This window comes from Phyllobates terribilis, unplaced genomic scaffold (genome assembly GCF_046119375.1).
Source record: "Phyllobates terribilis strain yellow unplaced genomic scaffold, ASM4611937v1 Scaffold_4__5_contigs__length_816908805, whole genome shotgun sequence".
In the NCBI taxonomy this organism is placed as follows: Eukaryota; Metazoa; Chordata; class Amphibia; order Anura; family Dendrobatidae; genus Phyllobates; species Phyllobates terribilis.
This window is the reverse complement of record NW_027362764.1, coordinates 705,996,393-706,022,400: the sequence shown is the minus strand read 5'-3', so window position 1 is coordinate 706,022,400 and position 26,008 is coordinate 705,996,393. Positions and strand designations below refer to the sequence as shown.

Sequence of the window (26,008 nt, the reverse complement as noted above, 5' to 3'; positions counted from 1 at the left end):
ACTTTGTATTGTACATTAAGATTGTACACGGATGACAAGAAAATTGTCCCACTTTTCTGAATGAAACTCTGAATGATTTTTTAGATGTTTGTGTGACCCTACCTATGGCTAGGGCCATATAACAGCATAAACAATCATTCAGAGTTTCATCCAAAAAAGTGGGACAATTTGTTTCTCACTTGTTATCCGTGTACTACAGGCTCGGACTGGCCCACAGGAGAACAGGAAAATCTTCCGGTAGGCCCCTGTGAAAGAGTACTAATGAGCAGTGCTATTATACTTGATTCACAATTTGCAGAAATAGCTATAATATAATCGTTCATTAAACAAGCTAGCCAAATTAATATTACACAGAAGCAAAAGTAAATTTGTGTACTAGTGTCAGGTTATTTTTGCATGTAGCTGAACAGTGGCCCCAAGAATCAATCAATGTTACTGGTGGGCTTTTGCCAACCCAGTCCGACACTGAGCAGCAGCTATTAATCATTTTACAGGACCTTTTACAGTTTCCTATATTACAGAACTGCAATGTATCCGTAAAAACGTGGCTGCTGATTTTTTGCACCCATAGACTTGAATGGAAAAAAATCGCTCATCTGCACTGCCCCATTGAATAACATTGGCCCGAGTGCGATCCGTTTTTTTAACGGATAGCACTCGGACGGAAAATACAGTTGTGTGCACGAGCCCTATGGGAGCTAAAAATGTCATCTACTAATGGACAACTCATCATTATTGGTCACAAGATGCTGCATTTTTAAAAAAGAAATGTATACTTACGACCCCAAAATGGCGCCACTCCTCCACTCTGAACTGCAGCCTTCACAATTACAAGCAGAAAAAACATTGTTTTACTTGGACATAATTGTGTTGGCTGCAGCGGAGATGGGACATCGTTTATGTCGTGAGACCGGCAGGGGACACAGGGCTCACAGCGGAGGAGTGACGTCGATCAGGTAAATAAATTCCCTTTTCCTATTTATTGCAGTATAGTCTATTAATATGAGGTTATCCAAGAGTGGATGACCCCTTTAAAAGGCAGCGTATCACAGCTACAGATCTATACTCCTATTAGCGAAATCGGCATAGATAGCAACATATCTGCAACATAGAGCAGTACACAATTTGCTTTTGCATCCGTGATATAAAGCCATAGTTTTACTTTACGCTGCTGTACAGGCTCAATGAGTACATCTGGCTTATATAAATTACGTGCCCCCTGGGCCATGGGGGGGGGACCCGGAACCGGGCCCCTTTTGTGGATTCTGGGGGTTGTAGTCACCGTGGCGATGACCCGGTCCCGTGGCTCAGGGTGGTCAAACCAGTGGCAGTCTATTTATGGGGTTTTTGTGATTTAATGTCCGACTACGCCACCCGTGCAGCTATTATGAACCGCCGCTGCAAGGCAGTCCACTGAGGCTGATGGTGTGTGCAGCTGAGATAGTATAACTCCCCACGGTAAGAGTGTAGCCCCAGGACAGTGTAGTAGGATGTTGGGGGGGTGATGGTGCAGGCGCAGCATAAATCACACAGAGTCAGTGATGCAGTCCAGGGTCTTTTACTCACAGTTGTTATCCGAGTCACTTCTGCCGGCAATGACTGCCCGAGCCGTGCTGCGTCCACCAGGTGAGGAGCTCGGTCAACCCCCAGGCAATTCAGGAGTATGGCACAGGACCCCCTTTTATCCTTTCTCTGGCCTCTCGTGCCCCACCAGTGACCACACTTCTGTCCAGCTGCCTCGGGCCTTCTCTTGGTGAAACCTGTCGCCGGTTTCCCTGACCTTATATGGTGCCTTCCTAGTGGGTGTAGCAGGGGGTCGCACCAATAGATCATCACGACCTCCGGTCTTTGGCTGAGGGATAATTTACCTCCACCAACTTGGGAATCCGGTACCCTTATTCTGCCTGACCCTTCACCCGATATCTCGTGGGTTCTTAGGGTCCCTTCTGCCTTCTTGTTTCTGGAGCCTTTCTACTCCTCTTTCTCTCCACCTTTCTTCCTTCCTTCTCCTTCTCCTCTTCTGGCTCCGGCCTTCACCCTAGGCCTGCCTCGTGGAGCTGAGCTCAGACTGAGCCTCAGCTCCCTGTCACCTCTCCACTGTACTCACTTTCTCTTTCTCCTAAGATGGCCCCCACCTTTTATCTTCTTTACTGTGTCTGAGCTCAGGTGACCTGCAACCAATGAGCTCCTTCCTATGCTCCAGAAACCGTCCCCTTCTGCTCCTACATCACTGGGTTCTCTCCCCCCTCCCCACTCCAGCCAGGGACATGGTCAGTTGTGCCTGTATATATATAAATGGGAGCACAGTCGAGTTGTCCCCCAGAAATGGGGAGTGTGTATATGTGTATGCAGCTAACTGAGCCCTGGTCCACACTCCATCCTTACCTGGGAGTGGAATATCACACCTCTGGTTGAGGTGCAATACCCCTGTGGCAACCGAACCCTCGGGGCGCCACATTCCCCCCTGGTAAACCACAGCACGTCCTCGGGCTGGAACAGAGCAAAAACATTTGATTTACAAGACAGGTAGACGTTGCTGTGCTTTTATAAAACCAGTAGGGGGCGCTTTAAGAAGCGCAACTATTTACAGGGAATTGGCCGCTCCCAGTCCTCGGCCGGTTGGAAAGGGGAATGACTGCTCTCAGTCCTCAGCCAGGTGACAGTTCAATCAGGATCAACTTTGCATCACGCATCCACTTTATATCACACAAACAGTTCCTTTTACCCTGACAGGCAACTATGTACACAGGTACTCTGCCACTCACTAGTAGCGGTATCCTCCTGCTGCTCCCTCCTCCTCCTCATACTGATCTTCAGACCCGTCCAGGTCCTCTTGGTACTCGGGTTCTGATTCAGGGTGCTGCTCCTCTTTTATCCGCTGGACATGAAGGGCATACCATCCCTTTAGGCCTCGATGTCGGGTGTAGGACACCAAGTCTCCTGGAAACAGATCCTATTCCGGATGGCCCTCTGGCAGGTGGCTCTCCACATCCCTCCGGGTAACGAACACATCCGTGTCCGTAGTCGGGTCTCGGATGAAACCCCATCCCTGCTCCTGCTGGAACTTGACTACGGTCCCGATGATTCTGGGACCTCTCGCAGCCTGGGGGTCTCGCCGGACGCGCATCTTCTGCTCCGCGCTCCGGGCGTGCAGCCGCTCCTGCCTCTGTCGTCGCGCCCGCCTCTCCCGTTCAAACTGCGCCACCTGTCGGTCACAGAACTCCCGTCTGCGGGCTGCGGCTGCCCGCGTCTCCTGTGAGAACCCCATAAGGTCTTCTCCTGTCGGGTCCCACTCATACTGGACCTCCTCGACCGGGAGCTGGGGAACTTCAACAGGCCGTGGGTCAGGCGGGGGTGGTAGCAGAGGGTCTCCGGCCTCCGTGGGCAGGCTTTTCCGGAGATTAGGGTGGATCCACCCAGGTGGTGGAGGAACTAGCTCTCCATCCGGACTGGACAGTTGGGCATACAGGTCCGCGCCCAGGGGTGGTGGTTTTGGGACCGGGGTCGCACGCGGTCGGGAGGCTCCTGGAGTGGTCAGGCCTTGCGACCGGGCCTGTAGCGGGCCGCTTCCTTCCGCGCTCGGGGTCAGAGGGCACGACGGGGGGCGTGGTTCAGCGGCAGTGCTCGTGGCTTGCGGCCCAGGTGTTTGCGGCGGGAGTGTTGAAGCTGCAGCGGCTCCCGGGACTTCTGGCTCCGTGACGGGATCCAGCGGTAAGGCTACGGTGGTGTCAGGACCCGGGGCAGGGGCGTCCGCCTTACTTGCCTCTTCTGCAGCGTCATCCTCGGCCTCCGGTCTTCTCTCTCCGTCCTCGGGGGCAGGCACGCTGCCGGGTGCTGGCGGTGTCTCTTGCTGCCGGGCCGCAACCCGCCGGGCCATCTCCTCTTTCCACCCGGCGACAACGTCCCTCTGCGCTTGGACCATCCTCCGGTCCAGCTCCTCCAGCGCAGTCCGCAGGAACTCAGGGTCTTCTGCGGGGAGCTGAGCCATCAGCTCCGTGAGGCTGTACGGGGCCGCCTCAGCCTGCAGCAGGCCGCTTGCCAGGGTGCTGGAGTTAACACTCCTGTCCATCTCCGGATGTGGTCTGGCGAGACTGATCCAAGCCACACCCTGCCCCCTGGTTTTCTTCTCTTTCCACCCCTGTTGGGGGTGGTCCTGGGGCAATCTGCTGACAATCACTCTCAGGGGCAGCCCCCCCATCTTGATGGACATCTCTACAGCCGCACTCATGGCTGTTGGGGGTGGGCTCCTTCTTTGGTGCCATTCTGGGACCTGGCCCACGATGGGAGGTGGCTTCCTGTTGTCTTTTGGCGCGCACATTATGGCGTCCGTTCTTCTGGGGCGGGCGCCATTTTTCAATACAGTGAAACAGTCTCTTTTCAGGCACGCAATACCCGTTTGTGGCGGGTTGGTCATAATCCTGCCGACTACGCCAAAGTTGACGCGCCCCCTGGGCCGTGGGGGAGGAACCCGGAACCGGGCCCCTTTTGTGGATGCTGGGGGTTGTAGTCACCGTGGCGATGACCCGGTCCCGTGGCTCAGGGTGGTCAAACCAGTGGCAGTCTATTTATGGGGTTTTTGTGATTTAATGTCCGACTAAGCCACCCATGGATTGCGGCTATTATGAACCCGCCGCTGCAAGGCACTCCACTGAGGCTGATGGTGTGTGCAGCTGAGATAGTATAACTCCCCACGGGAAGCGTGTAGCCCCAGGGCAGTGTAGTAGGATGTTGGGGGGGTGATGGTGCAGGCGCAGCATAAATCACACAGAGTCAGTGATTCAGTCCAGGGTCTTTTACTCACAGTTGTTATCCGAGTCACTTCTGCCGGCAATGACTGCCCGAGCCGTGCTGCGTCCACCAGGTGAGGAGCTCGGTCAACCCCCAGGCAATTCAGGAGTATGGTACAGGACCCCCTTTTATCCTTTCTCTGGCCTCTCGTGCCCCACCAGTGACCACACTTCTGTCAAGCTTCTCTTGGTGAAACCTGTCGCCGGTTTCCCTAACCCTATGTGGTGCCTTCCTAGTGGGTGTAGCAGGGGGTCGCACCAATAGATGATCACGACCTCCGGTCTTTGGCTGAGGGATAATTTACCTCTACCAACTTGGGAATCCGGTACCCTTATTCTGCCTGACCCTTCACCCGATATCTCATGGGTTCTTAGGGTCCCTTCTGCCTTCTTGTTTCTGGAGCCTTTCTACTCCTCTTTCTCTCCACCTTTCTTCCTTCCTTCTCCTTCTCCTCTTCTGGCTCCGGCCTTCACCCTAGGCCTGCCTCGTGGAGCTGAGCTCAGACTGAGCCTCAGCTCCCTGTCACCTCTCCACTGTATTCACTTTCTCTTTCTCCTAAGATGGCCCCCACCTTTCATCTGCTTTACTGTATCTGAGCTCAGGTGACCTGCAACCAATGAGCTCCTTCCTATGCTCCAGAAACCGTCCCCTTCTGCTCCTACATCACTGGGTTCTCTCCCCCCTCCCCACTCCAGCCAGGGACATGGTCAGTTGTGCCTGCATATATATATATAAATGGGAGCACCGTCGAGTTGTCCCCCAGAAATGGGGAGTGTGTATATGTGTATGCCGCTAACTGAGCCCTGGTCCACACTCCATCCTTACCTGGGAGTGGAATATCACACCTCTGGTTGAGGTGCAATACCCCTGTGGCAACCGAACCCTCGGGGCGCCACATAAAGACCGCAGCAAGAAAAATGCACAAAAAGAAAAAAAAGCTCCAAGTGTGAACTCTGCCTAATTACACTAGAAAGCTCCAAACTTTTCTTGAAGCATGTACAATTTATGATAGGCTGGAGTTGGAGTTCTGGGATTGGACTAAAATCTAGTGTCATCTGCACTGAATTACAGTCTACTCTCTGAATTTTGGCTGGACATTAGTATACAGTAAATTATTCATTTTGCTTCAGTAAGAACATTTCATAGTAATCCTGAGGTTGGCTTTTTTAGTCTTCTTAAAATGGATATATTAACTCCTGGAAAGCTTCTCAAAGTAAAGAACAGAATATAAAGCTTTTCTATTATGTATTGTATATATATTATTATTAGTATATTATTATTTTTTTATCATTATTATCCTGCTGGCAGCGCTGATGATGGAGGAGACATCATGGCCAATACATCTGGGCAGCACAAGCTAAGATACCAGTGTGGCTGGAACCTGTAGTATAGCCCAGTCTGGCTGAATGGCTATGCGTGGTTCTGAGTTCTGCTATCCTCCTGACCAAGCCCCTGCTTTCTAATTTTGTCTAGTGCCTGTTATCTCTGGTTTTGACCCGGTTAGTCAAATGTCCTCTGCTAGCTCGATTCACCGGCCAGCAGCTCCTTCATGGACACAAGCCAGAGGTCCTTGTTGCAAGTCAAGATACGTGGAATGAAGTTAAAGGTTGACGGTCAGGGTACTTCTGGGACTTGCTAAGTGTATTGCCTTGTGCAAACTGTCCATTCAAGTCCTGTTGCCACAAACAGTCTACTCTTACAATTAGAAATGAAAATAAATTATTGTCTAATTTTGGGATAATAGCTCTGGCTCTATAATAGAGGGAGACTGATGTCGGCTCTCTGTTGTCTGTTCCTGCTTATGAGCTGTAAGATGCTGCTTTGTTGGGAGAATGGAAATGTGCAGCATGGAAACTGGAATCTGTTCTAATGTTTTACTGTTGTCTCTTCATGTTGAATGTTATTATAAAGAGGCAATGTAAGATGGTTTCTCGTGTATTGTGGAGCAGCAAGAGGATGAGGTGGATGCTAGAAACAGCAACTGTGGTAATCCTACCACATTCTTCTATGGCTGCCTTTTTACCTTTTACAGGCAGGTGATTTCATCTTTTGCAGATCAACCCTTTACAAGCAGCGGTGTCCTCTTCTTGCAGTAACTCTTTTTATGCTGCTATGTTCTCTTGCATATTACTTGTTTAGAAGCAGCTGTATCCTCCTCTTTAATCTGTTCAGTATAATATACAAAGACAAATTATTAGATCATTGATAAATTACAATATTCTGTATACAGCAGTGTTCAGCCTCCCAGGCAGGATATGAGGTACTCTTTTACTCCAATTTGTGTCTTGCTGATTTATTGCATATTGGGATATATTGGGGAAATAATTCACTATGTCTGTCATTTTATTTTGGTGAATTTATGAGAAAATGGATAAATTAGTTTTCCTGTTGAATTATATACATTAGAGAGTTGACAAAAACAGCAAAACCATCCAAATCATGCAGATCTACGCTCAAGGCTAAATGTAGTACTAAGGGAAATCATCTTATTTGCTAATTTCATGTATTTGAGAAAAGTCTTATTATTTCATCTGCTGTTGTTTTTTTAATTGTTTTTCACCATAACCGATAGGTTATTTATAATGTATGCAAATTTTCTATATATGTTTCTTTTACATACAGAATTTACTAGGTTTCTTTTTTTTAACCTTTTACAGAAATTAACTACTGCTTGCAAGGCAATCATGGATGTGAACAGGAATGTGTCAGCATGGACACCTCATTTGTATGTAAATGTCATAAAGACTATGCTCTGAATCGCAATGGGAAAACCTGCAGGAGTAAGTTGCTATAGAGATGTCATATTTCCTGAAACACAGTCATTAAGGGCCAGTAAAAGTGATTATTGCAATTATATAAAGCTGGAAAACGAAGATGAAGTCAGAAAAGTTCAGCTCCAACTTATAAACATTGTGGTAGTGATATGTAGCAGCTGTCCATCGGAGCATAGTCACCCTTTTAGATAATCTTTTTATTTGCACCAAATTGTTCTTGCTGTTGTAGTTTACGTCTTCATAGTGTAAATGGATATTGCGGGTCACATCTTGTATGACCAAAATATGTGACTCCCCTTCCAATGAGTAAGCTCATTACTAACAAGTGCATAAAATAAAGCAGACAGACAAAGACAAACATGACCAAAACTGTGGGCCATATTGGAAAGTTGGTGTAGGATGTCACCTTCCAGTGAGCTAGTATAATAGATTTCTACATATTCCAGCCATCTGTAATTGCTGTTGTCGTGGTCAAGAAGCCATACAAAAATGTAAAACAACCACGTGTACTATCAAGAACTGCATATTTGGGGGTGTAGCTCGGGCCGTGGTTGTTGGGCTGGCGGATCATATACTTTGGGAGCTAGATGCCGGCTTTAGGCATCATGGACCAAAGGTGGGTTGATCAACCTCCAACTTACGTTGCGAGGAAGAGATTGGGTGCTTATTCCACTGGGACAGACCACATTACTCCATACCTCATCAGAAAATGAATTGTGTATAAAGGAATAGCACACCAAGAATATGCACAAAAATACATTTGTTTTTAAAGCTTTTTATTTTTTTACCCTCCTATATATAAAAAAAAACGTTATTACACCGCAAAGTGTAGCATAGCAACGTTTCGGGTAATGTAACCTTCATCAGGCTTGGAGTAGTGTATGTATAGAATGTCCTTCTTGGATGAAAAAAAAAAAGTGAAAATCCTCTTGTGTCAGTATATGAAGGGATGGAATCACTGAGCTGTTTGGGGATCCAGAGAAAGAATGTGGAAATTACTATTGCCCATTGGAGAAGAGTGCAAAAACAGTGGATGTAGAGGAATGCAGTGTCACACTAATCTTCACTCTCTCTGCATTTTTTGTCATCCAAGAAGGACATTTTGCACATACCATACGCCAGCCTGATGAAGGCCTCATTACCCGAAACGTTGCTATACTTCACTTTGAGGTGTAATAACATTTTTTTGAATATGAGGGTAGAAAAATAAAAAGCATTAAAAAAAATTCCTTTTTGTGCCCATTCTTGACTTACTATGGGTGATGAGAAGTCAAGCCATGACTTTGCTGCCATTAAACTGAACCAAATGACAGTGTGATAAAAAAAATCTTGGTGTAATGTATGTTAGGAGAATACTATCTACTTGGTCAGTGTGAACTACTTTAAAATTTGTGGAGATAGGATAACAATCTGGGACTATTTTTATGCTTTAGGTTATAATTGGTAATATTCTACATAGTCTCTGCTGGAGAAATAGCAACAGCTGCAGCCATGGTGGAGGGACAACACTGTGTGAACTGTTTGCTGAACTGTGTAGTTGTTCTACACTGTACTGTAGGGCCTCTATAGGGTTTTATGTGTTCTCTTTCTGTAATCCTCCTTGTTGATGATGATGAAGAAGATATAGAGTCTGTATGCCCCAATAGTTCATTCTCCCTTAATGTCTGAGTGCTGAAAGATTCTGCTGAAAGCTTAAATCTACAACACTCTCATACTTCCAGCTGGATAGTGATCCTGTTCATATACAAAAAATGTGCTTGGTATTTGGGGAAGATCTTGGCTGACCCCATCAAATACCTTTGGGATGACTTGGACTGCTAACACCATGCCAGGCTTTATTGTTTAATATCTATACTTGGCTTCATTATTGTACTTTTGGCTATATGAATGTGAATTCTCAAAGCAGAAAATCGTGAAAAAAATATATGGGTGAAGATTGTAACAGAAGTCTGCGAGAGTCTACCGATTTTAAAGCCTGTCGTTTTGCAATCACGTGCTAAAGAAGTATGGATGTGATACTCAAGAGTGCATGTAGTATTAACCATATATTTCTAAGGGCTGGTGCAAATGGCCGTAGATTCTCTCATCCGAGAGAATTGGGCCGATTATGCTGATGACACTCTGATCAGAGTGTCAGTATAAAGTGATCGGATGAGAAAATCGGAGCACTGTGTGAGGAGAAGATGGAGAGCAAAATTTCTCCATCTCCTTCATTCTGTGAGTTCGTGGAAATCGGACGGCACTCAGATGTCATCCGACTGCAGTCCAATGATTTCCATGGACTCGTTGATTTGCATGGCCGAATGTGATCTGATTATTGGATCAAACTCGGACATGCAGCGATTTTTTTCTCGGACAGACTTTGTCCGAGGATAAAATTGGACATATGCACAGACCCATAGACCAACATAGGTCTGGGTGCGATTTGATGTTTTGTCGGATCGCACTCGGACCGATAATACGGTTGTCTGCACGAGCCCTAATAGTAGTATATTATATTGGTCTATATACAGGTTTATATGGCCCGGTTTAGGTCAACAGGAGTATTAATTGTACTACCGAAATTGTGTATTCCGATATACAGTAATGCACTATCAATGAAAAAATATGGTGTCTGACGTAAATATTTATGAAGCCCCCAATGGTGTGAAACTCATTTTTTGCCACTTATTAGAAATAACCTGGCATGTTCAGCCCTCCCAATATGTGCATCCCTAATTGCAGGACACTTTAAACCTTTTCCCCAGGTCCAACTGTGAACATGCACAAAATGTACCCAAAAAAATCTACCTTTATGCAAATTAACATAAGCCCTGCCTGCTATGTGACCCATCTTTGGGCTACAGTCCTGCAAAAAAATGGACCGGGTTTTGTCGTACAGTTCTGTGATCCGCAATAGAGAATACAGTGGTACACCGGTGTTAGTAAATCTGCCCCAGTGTCCTACATATTGGGAGAAAATGAGAGATAAACTTTAATTCTTGGTGACAATCATAAATATAAAGAGGCCTCTCAGAATTCATGGCGCTCAACAGAATGTCGTCATCCTGGCCGAATTTTCTCCTAGTTCTTTAATCTCCAGTCAGTTTTGCGAGACCAGACATCATTCTGAGCCAAAACGAGAAAAAAAATCCTAAAACTTTATTCTGGGATAAACAGATGTTGAGTTTTCTAGCAAAAAAAAAAACGTTTTCACAAACAGCTGTTGGTTGAACCTGGTTTTAATCTTCATAGCAGAGGTCCAGCAATCACAGCATAAAACTACCTGCAGGCACTTAGTTTAAGGATACATGATTTATTGTTTTGTTTGGTTCCTTACAGCTTTGTATACAAAAGAAGTGAAGCGTGAGTGTTACGAATATTGTAAGCGAGCCAGTGCGCATCTTATACAAAGTCAGCGTTAATTGCCAGCATCTGGAAACATGATCTGATTTCTAGTCTGCTTGGATTATATTATTTTTAATTTATTACAGGAGATCTACAAATTTTGCTAAAAGCCTTAGGCCTCGCTCACATCTGAGTAAAAAAAAAAAATCGCTCCGATGTTGATCCAGAAAAGTAGGACGAGAGTCATGCAAGTGCAATGCTTTTTTTTCTCACCTAGCATCCGTATGACATCCGTATGCAGTCAGTATACAATGCGGTTTTTAACATCGTATTTAACATACTGTAATTCTCTATGTAACTTAAAGCTAATTTACAAAACTAATAAAACAATCTTAGATATAAATGGATGGATGGATGGATGGATAGATAGATAGAGATGTGTAGCACTGAGATTGTTAGTAATTAAACATAGGAAAAATGCATCAGCACACGAAGTGATGAGAGGGGTAAATCAGCCATGTTTAGTGCTAGGGTGATTAAACACCTATAGAGAGGGCGGAGGTCAGATGTTAAATTCACAGAAGCTGTATTACCATGAGAAGGAAAGCTAAACCTTGGGTTGTTTGTGCCTGAAGTGGGCGGTTACCCATAGCAACAAGGACTGTGCCATATGTTTTGTTTTGTTTTCCCCATTAGGCCGGGAAGGCCGTGTATGTTTTTACTAACATTGCCATGGTTTATACCGTTCCCTTAATAAACAACAGCGAAATATTTAAAGAGACAGTGTTCCTGTGTCTACCTCTATGTGCAGCCGAGTGAGGCGATCTACCACAGTTGGTGTTAAAAGTGCGGGCAACATCCCTAGGAAGCAAGTGTGACGGCTGAGGACAAACTGCATGTCCTGGGTGAAGGCGGCTGTGAGGATGAAATAGCGGTCAGACAAAATGAAGGAGCTGATCAAGCACCTGGTCCAAAGCCAGCACCAGCAGCATCTGCAACAGTAGCAGCAACACCGGCAGCAGCAGCAGCAGCTGGCACAACAGAAGACAAGTAAGCTGCTTATGCAACAGCTGCACCAGCAGCAGCTCCAACAGTATCAGCAACAGAGTCGACAACAGCAGCAGCAGATTGATTTACTCATAGAGGCGGTTCGTGGCACGGCAACGGCTCAGACTCCAATTTCAGCTGATGATTTCTCTGTCCAGAAGGCGGTGAGGAGAGCCTTACAGAAAATGACCTAGGGTGATGACATAGTGGTCTTTTTTAACCATTTTTGAAAGGGTTGCCGATAGAGAGAAACTCCAGCCAGAGCAGTGGGTGGAAGTTCTGGCGCCATACTTAACAGGGGAGCCACAAAAAGCCTACTATGATTTGGTCTTACAAGAAACCAAAGAATATGAAAAATTGAAAACAGAAATTTTGGTGCGCGGGGGTGACAATGTTTGTCAGGGCACAACAGGTCCACCGTTGGGCATATCACCGTGGCAAACTCCTTCACTCCCAAATGTTTGATCTACTGCACTTTGTGCAAAAGTGGTTACAGTTAGAGTTCTCTACACCAGCGCAGATGGTGGAGCGAGTTGTAATGGAACAGTTCGTTAACTCCCGCCCGATGCAGACTTTGGTTGCCCAGGGAGATCCCCGGAACGCCGATGACTTGGTTGGACGGGTCGAAAGGTATCAGGGGGTCGACGGGTCCTTGGAGAGGCAACCCATTCCATACTGGGGGGCGGAGATTAAAAAGGGGATGGGGCGTCCAAAGTCCAATGGGGCTGCAGAGGTCATGCCAAGGCCCTCATCGGGGGATGTGATTTGCTGGAGATGTTATGGCCCAGGTCATATAGCTGCCCATTGTCCCCTGATCACCGAGCAAATGGACTGTATAATGGGACACCAGTGTTCATTCTATGCATATCTGGCTTGCCATGTGGACTGTCCACCCGGCTAGGGGCCCCAAATTTGTTCTGTAAAAGTGAATGGCTTGCAAATGACTGAACTACTAGACTCAGTGAGTCTGGTGACCCTTGTGAGGACCACACTCCCTCTCCAATTGATTCCCGGGAAGAAGGTGGGCGTCCGCTGCATTCACGGGGATGCTAAAGACTATCCGGTGGCCAGAGTGGTCATTGAGATGGCCCGAGGTACTGAGTCCCATGACGTCGGAGTGGTCCAGAATTTATTGCACCCTGTTACGGGTCCGGGTGGTGGAACCTCTGTGCTGCAGTGCAAGGAGGGACCAGAGGGGCGTAACTTAGTGCCTACTCGGACCGACCCAGGTCACACGGCGGCTCAGTCAACTCCGTGAACCAGGCAGGGACCGGGCAGGTGGACCAGGTGCCACTCTGGGACCGACTTTGTGTGAGAGCAGGTGACTCCCACGGGTCAGATGACAGGAGCTGACCGGTACAGCGGATGAGCACGGCAGGAAGGCTGACGGGTGGTCCGGATAGATAAGCAGGCTGGTACGGCAGATAGCCAGACAGGTGCTCCGGTTAGGCAAGCAGGCGGGCACGGCAGATAACTGGCAGGTGCTCCGGGAAGACAGGCTGCGAGCATGACAGGTTACAGGCAGGTGCTCCAGGTAGGCTGGCTGGCGAGCACAACAGGTAACAGACAGGTGCTCCAGGTAGGCTGGCTGGCGGGCACAACAGGTAACTGACAGGTGCTCCGGGTAAGCAGGCTGGCGGGCACGACAGGTAACTGGCTGATGCTCCAAGTAAGCAGGCTGGCGGGCACGACTGTAGACAGACTGGAGGACAGAACTGTTAACAGGCTGGCGGGCTGGACTGACAGGCAGCGGGATCTGAGGGCTGGAGCAAGTGTTAGCACATGGAACAGCAACCTTGAACAGGCACCTCCATTTTGGAGGAGGTGCCTTATATAGGAGAAGTCCTCCGGCCATTGGCCGGGGACTCTATAGGACGGCGCGTGCGGCCCCTTTAAGAGGGAGGGAGCGAGTGCGCGCCCTAAGCACAGTGCCCAGGAAGCTGCGCGCGGTGTGCGCCACAGCAGAATGGGAGCAGGAAGACGCCGGACCTGGACCGCGGCGGTGAGGGGATCGGCGTCTCTGCCCGGCAGGAGGCAGAGACGCCGATGCTACAGTACCCCCCCCTTTACGCCCCCTCTTCTTTAGGCCCATGAGAAATTTTTTAAGAAAATGAGGGGCATTAATGTTCTCCCTGGGTACCCAAGACCTCTCCTCTGGGCCAAACCCCTTCCAATCCACAATAAAGAAAGTCTTTCCTCTTACCCTCTTGGTGGCCAAAATGTTTTCTACCTCAAAGACGTCCTCAGCGGAGACTGGAGCTGGAGCGGTACCTGGATCGTCAGACAAAGAATTAAGGACAACAGGTTTGAGGAGGGATACATGAAAGGAGTTGGGAATCCGTAAGGTGACCTGGAGTTACAGCTTGTAAGCCATGGGATTGATTTTTTTCAGAACCTCGAACGGACCGATGAACCGCAGACCCAACTTATAGGAAGGTATCTTGAGACGAGCATATTTGGAGGAAAGCCAGACCTTGTCTCCCAGACGGAATTGAGGCGTATCCAGACATCTCTTATCAGCATGTCTCTTCATCCGCTCGGAGGACTGAAGAAGTCAGATCTAGTGTCTTCCCAAATAGCCGAAAATTCGCTGACAAGAGACTCCACGGCAGGATTGTCCACTGAAGAGGAGATGGGAAATGGAATCCGGGGGTGTTGACCGTAGACCACAAAGAACGGGGATTTAGAAGACTCGCTCTCATGGTTGTTATAGGAGAACTCGGCCCAGGGCAGGAGCTCAACCCAATCGTTATGGTGAGCGTTGACAAAGTGCCGAAGAAAGCTGGTAAGGATCTAGTTGATACGTTCCACTTGACCATTGGACTGAGGATGATAAGCAGAAGAGAAATCCAAAGAGACATCCAGCAGCTTGCACGTAGCTCTCCAGAAGCGCGAAGTGAACTGAACCCCGCGATCAGACACAATGTGGAGGGGTAGGCCGTGAAGACAGAAGATGTGATGGATGAAGTCCTTAGCCAGCACAGATGCGGACGGGAGACCAGGCTGAGGAATGAAGTGGGCCATTTTAGAAAAGTGGTCGCCGACCACCCAAATGACAGTACAACCGGCAGAAACAGGGAGATCGTGATGAAGTCCATTGCAATGTGTTGCCACGGAGCGGAAGGCACGGGAAGAGGAAGGAGACGGCCGGATGGAAGGTGCCTGGGAACCTTGTTACGGGCACAGGAGGAACAAGCCGCGACAAAGTCCGCAACATCCTTGCGCAGGGAAGGCCACCAGTAATGTCGGGCGACAAGCAGAAAGGTCTTCCTCTGGCTAGCATGACCGGCTAGTTTGGATGAATGGCCCCAGAGTAGAACCTACTTTCGATCCGGAACCGCTACAAAGGTCTTACCAGGTGGAAGATGAGACAGGTCAAACGGAGCAACAGTCATTACTTTGGAGGGGTCAATGATATGTAGAGGCTCCTCCTCTTGGTCGGAAGACAAGAATGAGCGGGATAGAGCGTCAGCCTTAATGTTCTTGTCCGCCGGGCGGTAATGCAGAGTAAAGCAGAATCGGGCAAAGAATAGAGACCACCTGGCCTGACACGACTTTAGTCTTTGGGCGTTCTGCAAATAAGCAAGGTTTTTGTGGTCAGTGTAGATGACCACCGGATGCAGAGCCCCCTCCAGCAAGTAGCGCCACTCCTCAAGCGCTAATTTGATGGCCAGCAGCTCACGATCTCCTATGGAGTAGTTGCGCTCGGACGAGGAGAAGAGCTTGGAGAAGAAACCGCAGGTTACCATTCTCCCGGACGAGGATTTCTGGGTGAGCACCGCTGCGGCTCCGGAGGAGGAAGCATCAACCTCCAGGAAGAACTGCTTGTTGCAATCCGCACAGTGCAGCACAGGAGCAGAGGAGAAGGCTTCTTTAAGGGAGACGAAGGACCTCTCCGCTTCGGAAGTCAATTCCCTGGGATTTGCTCCTTTAGGGGTGAGCGCAGAGATGGGAGCAGTGCGGGAGGAGAAATGAGGAATGAAGAGGCGGTAATAGTTTGCGAAGCCCAGGACTCGCTGAATCGCCTTCAACCCCTCCAGTCGGGGCCACTTTAAGACGGCAGACACCTTCTCGGGATCCATCCGTACACCAGTCTCGGAGATAATATAGCCCAGGAATGGTAGGGAGGTCTGCTCAAAGAGGCATTTCTCGAATTTAGTGTATAGACGATTCTGCCAGAGCCTTAGCAGAACCTGACGAACATCCCTCCGGTGTGAGGGCAGATCCGGAGAGAAAACAAAGATATCGTCCAGGTACACCCTCACGCAAGAATACAGGAGATCACGGAAGATGTCATTAACCAGCTCCTGGAAGATGGCTGGAGCATTACAGAGACCAAAGGGCATCACGCGGTATTTGTAGTGAACGTCCCGGGTGTTGAATGCCATCTTCCACTCGTCTCCCTGGCGTATTCGGACCAAATTGTACGCCCCACGAAGATTGAGCTTGGTGAAGATCTTTGCGCCTTTAAGGCGGTCATACAGCTCCGAGATGAGAGGCAGGGGGTACTTATTTTTGATGGCATCTGGTTAAGGCCCCTGTAATCGATACAGGGACATAGAGAGCATCATTTTCCTTGACGAAGAAGAATCCTGCTCCAGCCGGAGAGGTGGATTTCTGGATAAATCCCCTAGCAAGATTCTCTTCTATGTACTCAGACATGGCCCGGGTCTCAGCCAGCGACAAAAGATGGATTCGCCCGCGGGGAGGAGAAGCACCAGGTACCAGGTCGATGGGGCAATCATACGGCCTATGAGGTGGTAGTGTCTCCGCTTCCTTTTTGTCAAAGACGTCCGCATAGGACCAGTAGGGTGCCGGCAGGCCAGGTAGATTAGCCGGAGTAGACGGGGGTCGAGCAGGACGAACCGGAAGCAGACAGGACTCATGGCATTCCTGACCCCAACGGAGCACTTCACCAGATCTCCAATTCAGGTCGGGCTCATGTCTTTGTAACCAGGGTAGACCAAGCAAGAGGGGGTGAGAGAGACTGGACAGCACATGAAAGGAGATCTTTTCCAAGTGCAGCATTCCCACTTGAAGGGTTACAGGCTCTGTGACGAGCAAGGTGGTCTCCGGAAGAAGCCTCCCAACCACGGATGCAACCGCCAACGGCTCAGCCAGATGTACAGTAGGAATCTGATACCGCTCTACAACAGCCTGTTGAATGAGATTCCCAGCGGCTCGAGAATCCAGATGGGCAGTCTCGAAGAAGCGGGTCTCACCACTGGAAATAGAAACAGACAGTCAAGGACGGAGAGGATTTACTCTTGCCAAGGACAACCTCTCGAGCGGTCCTAGACACTGGAATTTCCCGGCCTCACCGGGCGGGAACGGATCAGATGCTCTATACTGCCATAGTAGAAGCAACTCCCCTCGGCTCAGCGCGTCTCCAGGCGAGACTTGACCATCTTGGTTTGGTCAATTTGCATAGGCTCAGGCGAACATGCCCGGGGAATTGCTGGTTGCGAGGCTGGCCTTTGGAATACTGGAGTGAGACGTTGAAATCTTCTCTCCTGGGTAGTCTCCTTAGCACGTTCCAGAAAACGGATGTCAATCCGGGTAGCTAATGACACCAGGTCGTCCAGGGTGGAAGGGATGTCACGACCGTCTAGCTCATCTTTGATCCATCCGGAAAGACCCTCCCAATAGGTGGACACCAGGGCCTCGTTGTTCCAGGCAAACTCAGATGCGAGGGTTCGGAAACGGATGGCATACTGGCCCACGGTGAGACTCCCTTGGCGGAGACGGAGAAGTGAGGAGGCAGTAGAAGATTTTCGTCCTGGCTCATCGAAGACCTTCCGGAAGGCAGCGAGGAAAGCCAGAAGATCGGACACCAGGGGATCCCCTCTTTCGCACAGAGGGTTTAGCCATGCCAATGCCTCCCCGTGAGGTGAGACATGATGAACGCCACCTTGGCCCAGTCGGAGGTGAACTGGTGTGCCAGGAGTTCAAAGTGCAGCATTCACTGATTTATGAAGCCCCGACATAAGACGGGGGTCACCATCAAAACGTGGAGGCGCAGAGAGGCGGGGTCCAAAGCCGGGTGCCACAGCGCCACTGGATTGAGGTGCCGCCGGAGCGGGTGCCGCTCGGCAAGAGACTGACACAGACGGAGTGGACAGCGTGTCCAGGTGGGAGTTGACAGTCCGCAGATAGGACAGGATAGTTTCCTGTTGAGATCTCTGATGTGAGACCTCCTGGTATAGGTCAGAGAGTGAAGGAGCCTGGGGGCCACCGGGTTCCATGGCCTGTGCAAACTGTTACGGGTCCGGGTGGTGGAACCTCTGTGCTGCGGTGCAAGGAGGGACCAGAGTGGCGTAACTAAGTGCCTACTCGGACCGTCTCAGGTCACACGGCGTCTCAGTCGACTCCGTGAACCAGGGAGGGACCGGGCAGGTGGACCCGGTGCCACTCTGTGAACGACCTTGTGTGAGAGCAGGTGACTCCCACTGGTCAGATGACAGGAGCTGACTGGTACAGCGGATGAGCACGGCAGGAAGGCTGACGGGTGGTCCGGGTAGATAAGCAGGCTGATACGGCAGATAGCCAGACAGGTGCTCCAGGTAGGCAAGTGGGCGGGCACGGCAGGTAACTGGCAGAGACAGGTGCTCCAGGTAGGCACGCAGGCGGGCACGGCAGATAACTGGCAGGTGATCTGAGAAGACAGGCTGGCGAGCACGACAGATTACAGGCAGGTGCTCCAGGTAGGCTGGCTGGTGGGCACAACAGGTAACAGACTGGTGCTCCGGGTAAGCAGGCTGGCAGGCATGACTGGTAACTGGCTGATGCTCCAGGTAAGCAGGCTGGCGGGCACGACTGTAGACAGACTGGAGGACAGAACTGTTAGACAGACTGGCGGGCAGGACTAACAGGCAGCGGGACCTGAGGGCTGGAGCAAGTGTTAGCACACGGAACAACAACCTTGCACAGGCACCTCCATTTTGGAGGAGGTGCCTTATATAGGAGAAGTCCTCCGGCCATTGGCTGGGGACTCTATAGGATGGCGCGCGCGGCCGCTTTAAGAGGGAGGGAGTGCGTGCCCTAAGCACTGTGCCCGGGAAGCTGCGCGCCACAGCAGCAGGGAAGCAGGAAGATGCCGGGCCAGGACCGCGGCGGTGAGGGGAACGGCGTCTCTGCCCGGCAGGAAGCAGAGACACCGATGCTACACACCCAATTATCATAGGTTGGGACTTTATGTTATTTTGGGACTTGTGGGGGAGGGGCGGAGACCTCGATTGCTTGGGTAAGAAACGGGTTGGCCCTAAAAAAGTCTTACCAACCCCAGAGTCTGACGAGTTTCCCTTCTGTGTGATGGGTGAAGAGGAGGAGATAGTATCCCCTGAGGCAGACATTCCTGAGATAAGGGTGACCAGAGAAAATTTGGGGTTCACCCAATATAGGGACCTAACTCTAAAAGAGGCGTTCAGTAAGGTAACCGTTATAAACGGCATAATACAGGAATCGGAGGCTGACACCAGATTTCCCTATTTCATGTTGAGTGGGGACTTATTGTACCAGGTTACTAAGGTGAGGGACAGGACCCATTCACATGTCTTGGGTGCCCATCTGGGGGTGGAAAAAAATCAAGAATGGGTCATTTTAATGGTACTATTGGTCAGATGTCACCGTGAAATCCTAAGATATTGCAAGTCCTGTCCCACCTGCCAGTTAACCGCTACCACCTCTCCCTTCCAAAATCCTCTCGTGCTGCTATCTGTCAAGGCAGGGCAACAGAGAATCCCTGTTGAAACTCCATGTTGGCTGGACAAACCACAAGGTGACACTAAGGGTGTCACAGTGGCAGAGACACTGTCACCAGCCCAGAAACAACAGTGCCGAGAACTGTTTCAGCGGAACCGGGACCTGTTTTCAGAGTTGCCAAGACGTACGCAGGTTGGTGGACATGGAATCCTGATGGAACCACATGTTAAGGTGAACCAAAAGCTTTATAGAATCCCCGAAGCCCACTGCAGGATGATTTAGAAGGGGCTAAATTTGACGCGTATCTGATACCCCGCGACGATGAACTCATGTCGAAGATTGAGTCAGTCAGATATATCACCTCCCTGGACCTAATGAAAGGTTACTGGCAACTCCTCCTCTCTCAAAGTGCCAAGAAGAAGACTGCCTCCTTTACACCTGACGGTTGCTTCCAGTACACCAAAAGCCCATTCAGGCTGCAAAGAGACCCAGTTACCTTCCAGAGGGCCATATACTGGATCTTAGCCCCTCACAAAAACTACGCTGCAGCTTACCTCGACGATATTGTGATATTCAGTCCGAATTGGGGAAGTCATCTGCATAAAGTCCAGGCTGTGCTGAATGCGCTGAGGAAAGGGGGATTTACCATAAACCCAAAGAAGTGTGCCATCGGGAAAAATAAGTTAAAATACCTGGGCTACATCTTTGGAAGAAGCAAAGTAAAGCCGCAAGTGAATGAGGTGGCGGCAGTCCAAAATTGGCCGAAACTGGTCTCTAAGGATCAGGTTCAGGCATTTCTGAGAATGGTGAGATACTATCAGTGGTGTATCCTGAATTTCGCCATGATAGCCGCACGCCTGACTAACCTTCTTAAGGGCAATGGCCAAGTGGCCTCTTGAAGCAGAGATGGTGTTCCAAGAGTTGAAGCTAAGGGCTACAGGTCTTCATCTTTCATGTGGAACACAGGCCTGGGAAGCTGCACGGTAACGCGGATGCCCAGTTTAGACTTCCATGTTTGGTGACTGAAGGTGCCAAAACCTACGGCTTTGGGCAGAGGGGGTGGATATGTGACAATGTCATTGGCAAAGTACTGGAGGGGAGATATGTAGCACTGAAATTGTTAGCTCCAGTTATATAAACATAGGAAAAATGTTCCAGCACATGAAGTGATGAGGGGTTAATCAGCCATGTTTAGTGCTAGGGTGATTAAACACCTGTAGAGAGGGAGGAGGTCAGAGGATAAATCCCCAGCCTTTTAGAGAATTTGGGGTGGGGTGGGTCTAGAGGTGAAAGCTCTGGAGTTGTATTGCCATGTGAAGGAAAGCCAAACCTTGGGTTGTTTGTTCCTGAAACAGGTAGTTACCGTAGTAACAAGAACTGTGCCATACGTTATGTTTTGCTTTTCCTGTTATGCCGGGAAGGCCGTGTTTGTTTTCACTAACATTGCCATGGTTTATGCCATTCCCTTAATAAACCACAACGGAAGATTTAAAGAGACAGTGTTCCAGTGTCTACCTCTATGTGCAGCCGAGTGAGGCGATCTACCACAATAGATAGATAGAAATTAGATATATAATAAATAGATAGCTAGATGTCCTGTAGATATAAAATGTCACAAGCCCCCTACATATAATAAACGTGCACCCTATAGTATCTTTCATGTGGTACTAAAGGGTGTTTCGCCTTTTTTAACCTATTAAATAAATAATTTTAAAAAAATGACGTGGGGTCCCCCCTATTTTTGATAACCAGCCAATGTAAAGCATTGTGGGCTCATATTATCAGGCTGGGAAGGTCCCTGGTTATTGGTCTGTTCCCAGCCTAAAAATGCCAGCACGTGGCCACCCGAGAATTGGCACATCACATTAGATGCGCCAGTTCTGGCACTTTGTCCTGCTCTTCCTGATTGCCCTGGAGCAGTGGCAATCGGGGTAATGGTAATTGGGGTTCATGACAGTTGTGATTTGTCAAAAATCAAAGCTGCCATGAAGCCTTGAGGTTAGTAACGGAGAGATGTCTATCAGACACCGCCATTACTAACCCAATAAACAAAAATAAAAACACACACAGAAAAAAAAACTTTATTTGAATAAAGACTCCCCCACACTATTCCTCGTTCACCAATTTATTGAAAAAAAATCACATGCTGGTCTGTCGTAATCCACTGAATCCGATGTAGTCCAGAAATGGATACCAGAAAAACATAAAAAGACAGAGATACTGTAAAAACAAGACACTGTCCCTCGTTCACCAATTTATTAGTAAAAATGTTCCCTCAAAGCTCCGTCGTAGTCCACGTTCCCCGAATCTGGCTCCGGCGACTGTGAATAGCTGTAAAGTGACTGCTATTCACAGGCACTAGGTAATGACAAAAGCAATGAAAAAAATTCAGCTCACCCTTGATGGAAACCAGGTAAGTTTCTGAGGTGGAGAAGCCCAGAGTCTCGTCTCTGCCAGACGTTGGTATTGCTTGTGAAGGAAGCTGATGAGCTTTGTCGTCACTACCTGGCGCCTGCGAATAGCAGTCACTTTACTGCTCCGGCAAGAGCGGTCGGTGCAGGCAGAGATGAGCGCCGAGCACAACGGGTAGGTAGCTTTTAAATACCTGCCTGTTAGTTCTTAGGGACATTGTAAAAACATATAGTCCCGGATAACCCCTTTAAATTTGTATCAGCTCATTTACATTTTTGTAACTCCTTAAAGGGGCTTCCAAGATATGTATAATTCTGCCAATAGGCAACATTAGCGCGAAGATGATGAAATAATATTTACTCACCCTCCATTCCAGTATTACATACCTGCTGCTTCCCGCTGATATACAGTTTACCCCACATGACGTCTGCAAACAATCGCTAACCTGAGTTGTATATGGCCTGTGACCGGCTGTTGGCAGCAGATATCACTTGAGCCGGTATACGGCTGTGACGTCTGCAGCCTGGCAGGGAGCAGCGGGGATGCAACGCTGGAACGAAGGGTGAGTAAGTATTAATTCATTTTCTTCAGCACTACTCTTGCCTGTCTGTAGCATTTTCCATATCTCGGACTACCCCTTTTCAGGACTAAATCAATTTTGACATTTTTTTTTTTTGCTTTCGTGTTACCACATTTAGAGATCCATAACTCTTTTATATTTGTCAATGTAGATGTCGTACGAGGACGTGTTTTTACTGGATGAGTGATATTTTTCAAGGGCACCATTTTTGGGTTATACTTCATTTATTGATAAAGTTTTATTACTTTTTTTTTATTTTTTTTTTGGGGCAATGGAAAAAAAATTTCACCATGTGGCATAACTATTGCATTATCTTTATCTGATGATACCAAATATGGATAGTTCTTATATTTGCTGCTTTTGCACAATAATAGAATGAAAAAAAAAATATTTTTTTATTTTGTTACATTCCAAGAGCTGTAACTTTTGATATCTTTCTGCTGATATAACCGTCTATGAGTCATTTTTTAACAAAAACATTTTGAGATACAAATAACATGTTAATTTTGTTTTATAAGTTGCCACAATTGCAGAAATACTGTATATCTGTATTTTTATTGTTTTTTAAAAAACTCCATTTGCAAAATGAAACCAGTTTGATTGGGTTTTTGTTTTTACCTTTAGCACTTATTATTTTTTTATTTTACTATTTATTTTATTAATTTTTTTTTTGTCTTATTGGAGAACTTCACAATCTACTAGTCACTACAATGATATATTGGTATACTCAGGAAAAAAAAAAACTGTCAGGAAATCTATTAGTCCACATATGTGGGAAAGAGCTAAATATTTCTGGAATATGGTATTGCGAGTTTATCCTTGCTACCGTTTTGTGCCATTTTAGTTACTGCACTCACCCAGGTATGATGCCCAAACGGCTGTAGTTTTGTATCATCCAATCGCCCTGATTATTCCTAATCAGCTCCAGTATTTCTAGGATGATACTGATTCTGGGTTAATAATTCTTAATAATTCATATGGACCGGGTTTCCTAATGGAAAAAATCTCTTTCTTGTTTTTTTACCATTTTAGATGATAAAAAAAAAATCTAAAGAATCTAAGCAACATGATAAGTTTCAGCTTTTCAATATGGTTATTGAGCAGATCCTTCGTCTTTGTGCAGATATTGCAGCTGGACCACAAAGAGATTGTGCTTCGTGCTGTGCCAGGATATTGGCATGTCGCAGAGCCCTGTGTGTACGGCACGCGGGAGCCCGGCTCTACTATTCACTGTGCAGATCAAACACTCTCATTACATTATCAGGTCCGGCCACTCTACAGTCTCTTCTGTCATTCTGCAAAATTGCATTTGTTCTTGTTTTCATCCTCCAGTAAGAATTAAAGAAAAATATAGAAATACATAATAAATGTAAGGAAAAATGTCCAGTTATAGGTATAGAACGTTTTATCCATTAATGTGTTTGTGTAAAATACCTATGAATCTTCACATCGCACAGTAACAGCCGGAAGCACGCGGCACAGCTTGCCAAACTAGGACAGTGCGCAGGGAGATGGCATGTGTGCTACACCGATCTCATGGATGTGATCGGCCCTGAAGGAAACTTTAGACAAATTTGGGGAATTTAAGGAAACTTTTTTGTTTATCCAAAGAAGACCTGACTCCCCCAAACACAGGATACTTCGTCGGCTCGGCTGAATGTTCCTGTGTCTTCTATATGAGAGCTGCTGCAATAGTCCTCTGAATGCTTCTCTGCCCCGAATATCTGTCAGGTCAAGGGAGAGTAGCAGGGCCTCATGCACAACTTTCTTAACATCCCTTCATACTACTCCTTTATATAGATGCAATCTAGATTCCCTATCAGTATGTATTTGGAGTGTGGGAGGAAACCGGAGAACCCGGAGGAAACCCACACAAACACGGGGAGAACATACAAACTCCTTGCCGATGTTCACCTTGGTGCGATTTGAATCCAGGACCCCAGTGCTGTAAAGCAACAGTGCTAACCACTGAGCCATCGTGCTGCCCACATATACATGATAGTTTAATTACACGTTTCTGGCGTACTTATGCCCTGACTTAGAATAAATTCCATTATTGTATTACTACCAGAAAACACTGTATATATATATACACATATACACACACACACATATATACAACCCCTGGCAAAAATTATGGAATCACCGGGCTCGGAGGATGTTCATTCAGTTGTTTAATGTTGTTGAAAAAAAGCAGATCACAGACATGGCACAAAACTAAAGTCATTTCAAATGGCAACTTTAGGGCTTTAAGAAACACTAAAAGAAATCAATATTAAAAATGTTGTACTCAGTAAGGGTAATTTTTTTCAGACCAAGCAGAGGGAAAAAATTATGGAATCACTCAATTCTGAGGAAAAAATTATGGAATCATGAAAAACAAACACACAAAAGAACACTCCAATACATCACTAGTATTTTGTTGCACCACCTCTGGCTTTAATAACAGCTTGCAGTCTCTGAGGCATGGACTTACTGAGTGACAAACAGTACTCTTCATCAATCTGGCTCCAACTTTCTCTGATTGCTGTTGCCAGATCAGCTTTGCAGGTTGGAGCCTTGTCATGGACCATTTTCTTCAACTTCCACCAAAGATTTTCAATTGGATTGAGATCCGGACTATTTACAGGCCATGACATTGACCTTATGTGTCTTCGTTCAAGGAATGTTTTCACAGTTTTTGCTCTATGGCAGGATGCATTATCATCTTGAAAAATGATGTCATCATCCCCAAACATCCTTTCAATTGATGGGATAAGAAAACTGTCCAAAATAGCAATGTAAACTTGGGCATTTATTGAAGATGTAATGACAGCCATCTCCCCAGTGCCTTTACATGACATTCAGCCCCATATCATCAATAACTGTGGAAATTTGCATGTTCACTTCATGCAGTCATCTTTATAAATCTCATTGGAACTACACCAAACAAAAGTTCCAGCATCATCACCTTGCCCAATGCAGATTTGCCATTCATCAATGAATATGACTTTCATCCAGTCATCCAAAGTCCACAATTGCTTTTCCTTAGCCCATTGTAACCTTGTTTTTTTCTGTTTAGGTGTTAATGATGGCTTATGTTTAGCTTTAATGTATGTAAATCCCATTTCCTTTAGGCGATGTCTTACAGTTCGGTCACAGTCATTGACTCCAGTTTCCTCCCATTCGTTCCTCATTTGTTTTGTTGTGCATTTCCTGTTTTGGAGACATATTGCTTTAAGTTTCCGGTCTTGACGCTTTGATGTCTTCCTTGGTCTACCAGTATGTTTGCCTTTAACAACCTTACCATGTTGTTTGTATTTGGTCCAGATTTTAGACACAGCTGACTGTGAACAACCAACATCTCTTGCAACACTGCGTGATGATTTACCTTCTTTTA

The 26,008-nt window shown here is 47.5% G+C and overlaps 1 protein-coding gene across 1 annotated transcript in view; it reads left to right on the top strand.

The window, feature by feature from the left end:
- MATN2 (matrilin 2) overlaps positions 1 to 26,008 on the top strand; it is a 164,401-nt gene that overhangs the window by 77,621 nt on the left and 60,772 nt on the right. Inside the window, 1 exon segment of the mRNA XM_073679632.1 lies at positions 7,446 to 7,568. Coding sequence (XP_073535733.1) covers positions 7,446 to 7,568 — 123 coding nt within the window.